This window comes from Amphiura filiformis, chromosome 7 (assembly GCF_039555335.1).
Source record: "Amphiura filiformis chromosome 7, Afil_fr2py, whole genome shotgun sequence".
Lineage (NCBI taxonomy): Eukaryota > Metazoa > Echinodermata > Ophiuroidea > Amphilepidida > Amphiuridae > Amphiura > Amphiura filiformis.
Window position 1 is genome coordinate 5,713,892 of NC_092634.1, and position 12,733 is coordinate 5,726,624.

The 12,733-nt window shown below is 34.0% G+C and overlaps 1 protein-coding gene across 1 annotated transcript in view; it reads left to right on the plus strand.

Annotated features, from left to right (window-relative positions):
- Nucleotides 1-12,733, plus strand: part of LOC140156674 (U3 small nucleolar RNA-associated protein 14 homolog A-like) — a 92,413-nt gene that overhangs the window by 53,400 nt on the left and 26,280 nt on the right. The window contains 3 exon segments of the mRNA XM_072179613.1: nucleotides 606-792; nucleotides 794-1,242; nucleotides 2,080-2,330. Of these exon segments, the coding sequence (XP_072035714.1) occupies nucleotides 606-792; nucleotides 794-1,242; nucleotides 2,080-2,330 (887 nt within the window).

Below are 12,733 nucleotides of genomic sequence, written 5' to 3' on the forward strand. Positions count from 1 at the left end.
CTTCAAAAGAGGATGATAGAATCACAAAATACTCCTTTAAAATGCTGTGATGGTGTCATAAACTACATAGAGAATAAAGGTATTGTTTTTAGCCGCTGCCATGCATCTATCATCTCATATAACACTGGGGACATCATTATTTTAAGTAAAACAATGAAGCGAATCTGAGTTGTTCTGCGCCAAAAATAATGATGTCGCATGTTATATGAGATGATAGATGCATGACAGCAGCTAAAAAAAACAATACCTTTATTCTCATTCTTATACACTTCAATTCAAATAAATATAAGTATACCAAATTTTAGTCAAATGAAATCCTACATTTTACAAGGAATTACTTAGAGCTTAGAATCGATCAGTCCCGTTGTTGCTATGCACCTCTGATTGGTTAAAATAGCGCATACAAGTATCGCATCGACACGCACACGCTAAAGTGTGTTATATCGTGTCATATCACACGACTATGAACTGATAATATTGCAGGAACTTTATTACATGTTTAAGAAAAGTTGCTATTATAGGCAAGACTCTGAAAAGGTTTCTTCGCAAAGACTTTCCTCCCAGCATATAAAGCTATTAATAAATATTTGTTTGTTCTGTTACAGGCAAGAGAGCTACTCCAAGAGCAACTCCAAAAAAGTCGGGACCTTACTCAGAAGATCGCCGACGCAAACATGAGTGATAATGAAGACGAATCGGCCAAAAATGAACTAATCAGCGATGATGACACCGAGAACAATGATACTTTAAACTCAACAGTAACTGATGTCAATAATCCATGGTTTGATCCTTCATAAACGTAAATTAAACAAGAAAGATGATCAGAATAATGATGACGGTGGATCATCGTTATTTCCAACGTTACAGCCAGTTGTTGCTGATGATAAAGAAGATGTAAATGTGGTCTCAGACTCAAGTGATTCTGAAAATGATGATGATAGTGACAATTACAAGAATGGCATCACAAAAAGTGATATAGATGCTATTATCGCTAAGAAAACAGGACGGACTATTGATGCTGATGATGATGAATGGTCAGAGTTAGATGATGAGGGATTGATTGCAGAAGGTTTGGAACGACGACAAACTTTAGAGAAGTTGAACGAGAACTGGGAATCGGAAAACGATAATGAATCCAAAGTGCCTACTAAGAGCACTGCAAAAGTTGATGTTGTCATTAAAGATAGCGATGAAAAAAAGAGAGAAAAGGAAACGAAACACAAGCATATTGATCCTAATAAGGTATTTATTGACCTAATAAGGTATTTATTGATCCTAATAAGGTGTTTATTGATCCTAATAAGGTATTTATTGACCTAATAAGATATTTATTCAATTCAAGAAACATTTATTTCACAATTTTAAAAATACATAGTATAAATGACAAATGCCATAATTTTCAAACCAATGACATACAAAGCAAAGTAGTGAATCCGATCAATATTGATCCTAATAAGGTATTTATTGATCCTAATAAGGTATTTATTGATCCTAATAAGATATTTATTGATCCTAATAAGGTGTTTATTGATCCTAATATGGTATTTATTGATCCTAATAATGTATTTATTGATCCTAATAATGTATTTATTGATCCTAATAAGATATTTATTGATCCTAATAAGGTGTTTATTGATCCTAATAAGGTATTTATTGATCCTAATAAGATATTTATTGATCCTAATATGGTATTCATTGATCCTAATATGGTATTTATTGATCCTAATAATGTATTCGTTGATCCTAATAAGATATTAGTGTTTATTGATCCTAATATGGTATTTATTGATCCTAATAAGGTATTTATAATTTATTGATCCTATGTAAGGTATTTATTGATCCTAATAAGGTATTTATTGATCCTAATAAGGTGTTTATTGATCCTAATAAGGTATTTATTGATCCTAATAAGATATTTATTGATCCTAATACGGTATTTATTGATACTAATATGGTATTTATTGATCCAAATAAGGTATTTATTGATCCTAATAAGATATTTATTGACCTAATAAGATATTTATTGATCCTAATAAGGTATTTATTGATCCTAATATGGTATTTATTGATCCAAATAAGGTATTTACAATCCAACCAAAGGAAATGAATGCCTTGGCTCCTAATCTTATGGAAGACGAGGAGATGACAGAGATTCAGGAGCAGAGGATGAACATCCAGCAAGCGTTTGCGGATGATGACGTCGTTGATGAGTTCCAGGAGGAGAAGGCTAAGAAGATGGATGAAGATGCACCAAAGGATGTTGATCTGACGCTGCCTGGATGGGGAGACTGGGGAGGTCATGGAGTGAAGCCATCTAAGAAAAAGAAGAGGTAAACTGTTATTCCTAGCATCTGGCTCTTCTTTGAAATCCATACACCCCCTATGGAAGACAAGACATCCCTGTCACTCCCTGTGTGGGAGATTAATGCCATGTCTTCCATAGGGGGTGTATGGATTTCAACTGCAATAGTACATTAATCAGAGGTTAATAACTTGGACATTGGTTATTTGGAGGGCAGTGTGTGAAATCTAAACATTTTGTCTTTGGAAACAAGGAATATCCACTCAGCCCGAGTGGTTTTTCTGACGTCCAAAGCAAATGTTTAGATTTTTCATAATGCCCGACATATTACCGATGCAACGTTATTAACCTCATTCATAACTGTCACTTTCATATCTTCACTTTACAAAATAACACAAAATTTTCCTTCAAAGTTTGTAAAAATAAACAAATTTTACATTATTATTTCAGCTGCTCAACAAGATGCAATTCTGGCACTAGTTTGTATGACAATAACATTAATTTTAAATGGACCTCAACATTGGATATTTGGGTTTATTTTTACAACTACAGGGAATGGGAATGGCTCTTCCCCCCCCCTCCTTGCATTGCCATGCTCTTTTCATCAGGGTCTTAGCCAGGATTTGACAAGTACCCGTAATTTTCATCAAAACGGCCTGTCCAAAATTTGACCCTGAAAACAAAAACCAGACGTCTGCCCCTTCTGGAGGTTCAGTCATTTCATTTAGTTATTGCTATAGCTTTGATTTAGTCTGAGACTATTATACCTGACCTGGGTCATTTAAAGGGTTGCTGTTAATTGCTCTGCGTGTGCGCATTTCGTCAGCTGGGTCAATATAGTGGAAATGAGTAGGCAATCGGTCAAGAGTGTATCGTAATTAGCATAACGAAAGAGCATAGGACATTGGACACGGGTCGAGTGGTTTGAGTGGCTCGCTTCCTATCTCTTCAGGTATAATAGTCTCAGGATTTAATAGTCTGTATTTGTTTTCAGTTCACAGAACTTATTCAAGCATTATTTTTAGAATTTAGCATATAGACGAATCCAACGAGCCAAGTCATGGTCAGGATTTGGTCGGCCACCTTTGGGTAGCCGTTAGCACCAACCTGGTGTTTTGAGTGCCCAATTCGTGCGTCTGTATTCCATAGTGGCGTATAGTGGGGCGCCGCGAATAAACAACTTTTCGAGAAAATCGGGTTTGAAGAAATGCCAATTTAAAATCGAGTTGTGTAAATCAGACATTCATTGTGTGACCCTTAAGGGTATCCGTAGGGAGAACACTTTGTTTTACGGCCAGGTCTGGCCAGGTGCATGTTTGTTCGCAGTCTACAGGTGTAACTAGGTTGTTGTATATTCTATAATTTTCCTGGTGTGTTAACTGTGATTACATCTAGACACCAGTTTATTTTTTATTTGAACGGGACCCTAATTTAATGAGAAAAACGCCGAAAAAGAGAGGCTCGGCAAAAGCCGATTTGCAGACAATTTTGTAGCTACAGACAGCTCGTATTCCATATAACAACTACGGAAACCAATCAGTGCCAGAAGTGTTGATTTATATTTCATCCACTTAGGTTTGGCTTAACCCCGGGGCTTAACCCACTAAAAGGTAAAATTTTAAGGCTGATCATTGTAATTATAAATGTAGTGTGTGTGTAAAAGTATATTTCTCAAAATGGAGGAGAGCGCCTATGACTATTGTCCGTTCTGTCTACATGGTCTATGATAATTATTTTCTTACCGAAAGAAATGATTTAGGGCGAAATAAATAAACAGCGTACAGCAGGTGCTATCTTGTCAATAATGATAAGAGGAACATGAAAAAAACCAGCAGAGAGCATGCACCCCAGTAAAGAGTTAAATAAAGCAAGGAAAAATCATAATGTGCAGAAGGCCTACTTTTGGATGATATTCACAGAAACAAAAATAAAGAACTAAAGATCTAAAAACAAAAGAAAAGAAAATGAGGGCGAAATAAATAAACAGCGTACAGCATGTGATGATAATTATACACTTCGACCAAAAATTAAAAAAAATACTTAATACGCGACATAAATAAACAGCCATCTATCAAGAATGACAAGAGGAACATGAAAAAAACCACCTAATATATGAGAGCATGCACCCCAATAAAGAATTGCTTTAAAATAAAACAATGAAAAATCATGACATGTGAAATGTATGTTGATACACTTATAAATAATACTCAAGGGTGAAAAAAAAACACCTTATCTACCGATATTTCCACAGTTAAACATACTCAGTGATCACTTGTACTAAAACAAAAATAAAGAAATACTTCACAAATGATAAGAGGAACACATAAAAATAAATAAGCGAGCATGTCCCAAAAAAAATTAGTAAAAGATAAAATAATGATAAAAGCATAAGAAGGGCAAAATATTTGTCATAAAAACTTATTAAATGCTCATTTGCTCTAAGATATTTAATGTTTGCAATTTACTCCTAGTTTATCATTTATTTATTATTTATCTAGGCTTATATATCTTTTATTTATTTCTCTATTAATTTATCTATTTATCAATTTATTTCAATATCATTATTATTAAGTGCCTATTTATAATGATATTTAAATCTATCAACATTATGCTTACGTCATCCAGGAGTTATTATCCCACTTGAAATCGCCATATAAACACAAATTAATAAAGAAATACCCAATGGGTGAAATAAAAGCATGATCTATCTTTTCAAGAATGAAAAGAGGATATAAAAATATAACAGAGCATGTCCTATAAACATGATAAAGAATTATTTAAAATCGTACAAATGTGAAACATGTAATATGACATATACTTAAGGGATCTGGAATGAGCGTTTTGAGCGTTTCGACAGTATTTTTGTGGGAAATGAGAGCACATCAGACATATCGAATTGCATTCTGAATACGAAGAATGTCTTTCTCATATCAAATAATTTTCATTTTTTGAATTTCACGATATAATGCAAATTTTATGACAAATTATTAAAATTTGATATTTTTCAAATTTTTGATATATAACAGTCCTCAAGTAAATTTTATAAATCTAATGACATATTCTTAAAGTGTATGTAGCTGGGAGGAAAAGCCGACGATCAATTGACAATTTTGACCTTTCATATTGAAGATATGGATTTTATTTCCCAAAAAGACCTATCATTTTTATTTTGGGGGAATCCAAATCTTCAATACGAAAGGTCAAAATTTTCAATTGATCGTCGCCCTTTCCTCCCAGCTACATATACTTAAAGAATGTATCATTAAATTTATAAAATTTACTTCGAGGACTGTTATATATCAAAAATATCAATTTTTAATGATTTGTCATAAAATGTGTATTACATTGCAATTTCAAAAAATCAAAATTATTTGATATCAGGACATTCTTAGTATTCAGAATGCAATTCGATATGTCTGATGTGCTCTAATGTCCCACAATAAATACTGTCCAAACGTTCATACCCCAGCCCTTAACATAAAACAAAATAAAACGGTCATGATAATATGACATTAAGGACGAACACCACTAATGAAGCGTCTTGGTTGAAATGCACGTGAAAATTAATGTCTTTCTTTGCTCAATTTGAGGCCTTTTTGGCTCTCATAGTTGCCTGATCTACCCCGTTACATTTTATTAAGAAACAAGGTAGTATAGTTTCTCTCCATTGATTTTGCAATAGCGTCTCCAGGAGGGGGGCTCAGAGGGCTTTCAGATTTATGCGGTGGGGGCTTAATGGCTAAAATCGCCAAAAACCGCCTGATTTTACATATCCTCTAGCGTTGGTTGTCAGTAGATTGCAGTCACTCCTCATCAAGTGTTGACAAAGACAACAGTGGTTGTTGAAACGCATACACAGTAAGTGCATTTTCTTGGATCAGATACTACGAACTCTGCTTTACTAGTTTACTCTACCGATCCTGATGAATTTGTTCAATCAATAACGATATCTGGGGGACCAATCACAAGCCAGATTCATTTAAAGATGCATTACATCATGACCAATTTTAGTTTTTTAACTCTCCATAGAATCCCGTGTTAAAAAGTTATCCATAATCCAAAGTCAGTAGTCCACTTGGGAAGCTAACAGAGGCGACGGTGACTGAAAAGATTAGATGTGAAAATCTATCAATTGTGCACAAATAATAATCAGAGTTTTAAGCTTAAATGCAACAGCCAGAAGCACAATTGGCAAGTGGAGTACGGAGAAGTCTAGCTACACCCTGGAAGGGAAAAAAACAGTATTTGAAACGAGGAAATGTGCAATATGACTTAATGTAATACATTAGAAAAGGCTTAAAAGGCAACTATTAGGCCCTGATTCATATTTAATCATCATTTAGGCCTGTAAATTAGATTGTCTGTGTAAATTTAGCAGGATCCGACTTTTTATGACGACTTTCAAAATGTGTTACATTTCAGAAACACCAAGCTGTTTGTGAGGTGGCGTTAGCTGTATGGGTTATAGGTTGAACTTTTTACAATATTTCTGGAAAAAAATCCTTAAATCCATATATTAATTTTTACAATGGATGTCGTCATATGACCTTCTGCTTGCAGAAAGGGGCAGTTTTGAAGAACTGGGTTGTTTTCCCGGCCCTTGTCTGTACAGAAAGTCAGTGGGGGTTATTTACTGGTGTGCACCCTAAAAGGCCCTTGTCATAACCAATGGTGGCGGCATGATTTTTCCCGTGCATGAGGGTTTAGGGAAAATTAAATTATATGTCTAAACTTGAGGTTGCATGTGTAAAACATGGTCTTTTTTTAACGCATGTTTGGGGTATTGAAATGATATTTTTTTGGCTTGCACAATCATGGTAAAGATCCATGTCATATATAAGAGATTATAGGACATACAATACTTGGTAGGCCTAATGATAATGCGTAAACTTTGTACCTGTTAGGGAACTGAAATCAGACTGAAAACACAAACGTCATTCGAGGCTCTGTCTCACCAGTTGCATTTACAAGGCCCTTGTTATAACCAGTGGTGGCGGATGATTTTTTTCTGGGGGGGGGGGAAGGGTCACACAAGGTTCTGAACAGAAACGTCACATACGGCCCAACCCACACTACCGAGAACCGCGACTGCCGAGAACAGCGAAAAGCCGAGAACCGCTCTAGTTATATTTTGTAAATGATGTGAAATTTCTGTAGTAAACTAAATATATTTTATTGTTATATATTTTTCAAAAGAAATAAATACACACTCTTGCTGGTAAACTGAAAATAAAAAGCACAAAACTATACGTCACTATGGAAAACAAACAAAACGCAATACCCTAACCTAACGTTAACCTTACGCCACCTCGGTCGCCGTGTAATCCCTATGCGTTACTTTTCATTTTGCCGATATTTCATAATTATAAAATGTGTATAAAAAGTGGCGTATGGTCTATACGCCACTATGGAAAACAAAAAATTTCACTTTGTAGCTATACGACACATTTAATTAATTAATTACTTATTAATTAGGTAGTTTTGACTGATGAGACTTAGAAAAATGAAAAAGAACATCATTAAAACATATGTGCCAATTTTTAAAAAATGACCAAAAATCACTATACGCCACTATGGAATACAGCAGACGAATTGTGCAAATAAACGCCGCCTAACACCTAGAGAAGATGCAAGGACGAGGAGGGTTAATAGTATAATACAATAGAGATAATTCCGCAGGTAATCCCGTCGCATCTATTCATACTTAGGGGCCTATAGTCCTTTTGTTCGCAAGTACATCCATTTGTAGCGTTTGATATGGTATATGCATAGATACCGCGTGTAGTTAATCCGATTATTATATGGCACTTCAACAGCGAATAGACCATGTAGAAAGCACGGTGAAGTTGGCTCGAGATTCGAGATTAGAGATTAGACATTCGTTATTACATTGAATATTACACTTTCAATCATTTTTATGCATCAATCAAGTGTACGGGAGTAATTTCTGACAATTTCAGACCAGTTTTGGACTTTCAAAAATGTTGGCCCAACTATCAAAAATTTTGGCCCAGAAATTTTAAAATGTCAAAACATCGTTATTTGACCGAATTTCGGCCTATAAACAACTTTCATGTGCAGATCAAGTGTTCTAGAGTATTTTGACACCCTTTTGGACCCTCAAAATTTTGGCCCAGAAATTTCAAAATTTCAAAACTACGTTATTTAACCGAATTTCGGCCTAAAAATAACTTTCATGTACAGATCAAGTGTTCTAGAGTATTTTGACACCCTTTTGGACTTTCAAAAATTTTGGCCCAACTATCACAAATTTTGGCCCAGAAATTTTAAAATGTCAAAACATCGTTATTTGACCGAATTTCGGCCTATAAACAACTTTCATGTGCAGATCAAGTGTTCTAGAGTATTTTGACACCATTTTGGACCCTAAAAAATTTTGGCCCAGAAATTTCAAAATTTCAAAACGAGCGTTATTTAACCGAATTTCGTACATAGTATTCTGACACCCTTTTGGACCTCAAAAATTTTGGCCCAGAAATGTCAAAACTACGTTATTTAACCGAATTTTGGCCTATAAACAACTTTTATGTACAGATCAAGTGTTCTAGAGTATTTTGACACCATTTTGGACCCTCAAAACTTTTGGCCCAGAAATTGCCAAATTTCAAAACTACGTTATTTAACCGAATTTGAGCCTAAATATAACTTTCATGTACATATCAAGTGTTCTAGAGTATTTTGACACCATTTTGGACTTTCAAAAATTTTGGCCCAGAAATTTCAAAATTTCAAAACTACGTTATTTAACCGAATTCGTACATAGTATTCTGACACCCTTTTGGACCTCAAAAATTTTGGCCCAGAAATGTCAAAACTACGTTATTTAACCGAATTTTGGCCTATAAACAACTTTTATGTACAGATCAAGTGTTCTAGAGTATTTTGACACCATTTTGGACCCTCAAAACTTTTGGCCCAGAAATTGCCAAATTTCAAAACTACGTTATTTAACCGAATTTGAGCCTAAATATAACTTTCATGTACATATCAAGTGTTCTAGAGTATTTTGACACCCTTTTGGACTTTAAAAAATTTTGGCCCAGAAATTTCAAAACTACGTTATTGAACCGAATTTCGGCCTAAAAACAACTTTCATGTAAAGATCAAGTGTTCTAGAGTATTTTGACACCCTTTTGGACTTTCAAAAATGTTGGCCCAGAAATTTCAAAATTTCAAAACTACGTTTACTTATTTAACCGAATTTCGGCCTAAAAATAACTTTCATGTACATATCAAGTGTTCTAGAGTATTTTTTAGACATTCGTTATTTCGCAGAATTTCTATCTAAAAACCACTTTTCTACACAGATCACGTGTCCTGGAGTAATATGACACCATTTTTGGCCTTCCGAAAAATGTTGACCAAAAAATTTGCATTTTTAGACATTCGAGATTAGAAATTGGACATTCGTGATTTCCAAAAATTGTCATATAAAAACCACTTTTCTACATCGATCAAGTGCCATGGAGTCATCTGACACCACTTTTTGACATCAAAATTTTTTTGAATTCCCGAAAATATCTGACAAAAAAACAAAAAAAATTGCATTTTTAGACATTCGAGATTAGAAATTAAACATTCGTGATTTCCGAAAATTGTCATATATAAACCACTTTTTCTACATGATCAAGTGCCATGGAGTCATCTGACACCAAAATATTTTTGACCCAAAAATTGCATTTTTAGACATTAGAGATTAGAAATTAGACATTCGTTATTCCGCAGAATTTCGATCTAAAAACCACTTTTCTACACAGATCACGTGTCCTTGAGTAATATGACAACCATTTTTGACCTTCCGAAAAATGTTGACCAAAGAATCTCAATTTTAGACATTCGTTATTTCGCAGAATTTCGATCTAAAAACCACTTTTCTACACAGATCACGTGTCCTGGAGTAATATGACCCCATTTTTGGCCTTCCCGAAAAATGTTGACCAAAAAATTTGCATTTTTAGACATTCGAGATTAGAAATTGGACATTCGTGATTTCCAAAAATTGTCATATAAAAACCACTTTTCTACATCGATCAAGTGCCATGGAGTCATCTGACACCACTTTTTGACATCAAAAAATTTTTGACCCCAAAAAACACATTTTTAGACATTCGAGATTAGAAATTAGACATTCGTTATTCCGCAGAATTTTGATCTAAAATCCATTTTTCTACACCGATCACGTATCATGGAATCATTTGACATCATTTTTAGACATTCGTCACCACTTTAGACATTCGAAAAATTTTGACAAAAAAATTTCAATTAGACATTCGTGATTTCGCAGAATTTCGATCTAAAAACCACTTTTCTACACAGATCACGTATCCTGGAGTAATATGACACCATTTTTGACCTTCCCGAAAAATTTTGACCCAAAAATTTGCATTTTTAGACATTCGAGATTAGAAATTAGACATTCGTTATTCCGCAGAATTTCGATCTAAAAACCACTTTTCTACACAGATCACGTGTCCTTGAGTAATATGGCACCATTTTTGACCTTCCCGAACATTTTTAACTCAAATATTTGCATTTTTAGACATTCGAGATTAGAAATTAGACATTCGTTATTCCGCAGAATTTCGATCTAAAAACCACTTTTCTACCCAGATCACGTGTCCTTGAGTAATATGACACCATTTTTGACCTTCCCGAAAATTTTTGACCAAAAAAATTTCATTCTTAGACATTTGAGATTAGAAATTAGACAGTCGTGATTTCCGAAAATTGTCATATAAAAACCACTTTTCTACATCGATCAAGTGCCATGGAGTCATCTGACACCACTTTTTGACACCAAAAAATGTTGACCCAAAAAACACATTTTTAGACATTCGAGATTAGAAATTAGACATTCGTTATTCCGCAGAATGTTGATCTAAAATCCACTTTTCTACACCGATCACGTATCATGGAATCATTTGACATCATTTTTAGACATTAGACACCACTTTAGACATTCGAAAAATTTTGACCCAAAAAATTTGCATTTTTAGACATTCGAGATTAGAAAATTGGACATTCGTGATTTCGCAGAATTTTGATCTAAAAACCACTTTTCTACACAGATCACGTGTCCTGGAGTAATATTGCACCATTTTTGACCTTCCCGAAAAATTTTGACCAAAATAATTTCATTCTTAGACATTTGAGATTAGAAATTAGACATTCGTGATTTCCGAAAATTGTCATATAAAAACCACTTTTCTACATCGATTTTTAGACATTCGAGATTAGAAAATTAGACATTCGTTATTCCGCAGAATTTCAATCTAAAAACCACTTTTCTACCCAGATCACGTGTCCTTGAGTAATATGACACCATTTTTGACCTTCCCGAAAATTTTTGACCAAAAAAATTTCATTCTTAGACATTTGAGATTAGAAATTAGACATTCGTGATTTCCGAAAATTGTCATATAAAAACCACTTTTCTACATCGATCAAGTGCCATGGAGTCATCTGACACCACTTTTTGACATCAAAAAATTTTTGACCCAAAAAACACATTTTTAGACATTCGAGATTAGAAATTAGACATTCGTTATTCCGCAGAATTTTGATCTAAAATCCACTTTTCTACACCGATCACGTATCATGGAATCATTTGACATCATTTTTAGACATTCGACACCACTTTAGACATTGAAAAATTTTGACCAAAAATTTCAACTTTTAGACATTCGTGATTTCGCAGAATTTCGATCTAAAAACCACTTTTCTACACAGATCACGTGTCCGGGAGTAATATGACACAATTTTTAACCTTATGTGTTCAGCATAAAGCATAAACATAATAAAAATTTTGACCCAAAAATTTGCATTTTTAGACATTCGAGATTAGAAATTAGACATTCGTTATTCCGCAGAATTTCGATCTAAAATCCACTTTTCTACACCGATCACGTATCATGGAATCATTTGACATCATTTTTAGACATTCGACACCACTTTAGACATTCGAAAAATTTTGACCAAAAAATTTCCATTTTAGACATTCGTGATATCGCAGAATTTCGATCTAAAAACCACTTTTCTACACAGATCACGTGTCCTTGAGTAACATGACACCATTTTTGACCTTCCCGAACATTTTTAACTCAAAAATTTGCATTTTTAGACATTCGAGATTAGAAAATTAGACATTCGTTATTCCGCAGAATTTCAATCTAAAAACCACTTTTCTACCCAGATCACGTGTCCTTGAGTAATATGACACCATTTTTGACCTTCCCGAAAATTTTTTACCAAAAAAATTTCATTCTTAAACATTTGAGATTAGAAATTAGACATTCGTGATTTCCGAAAATTGTCATATAAAAACCACTTTTCTACACAGATCACGTGTCCTTGAGTAATATGACACCACTTTTGACCTTCCCAAAAATTGCATTTTTAGACATTCGAGAT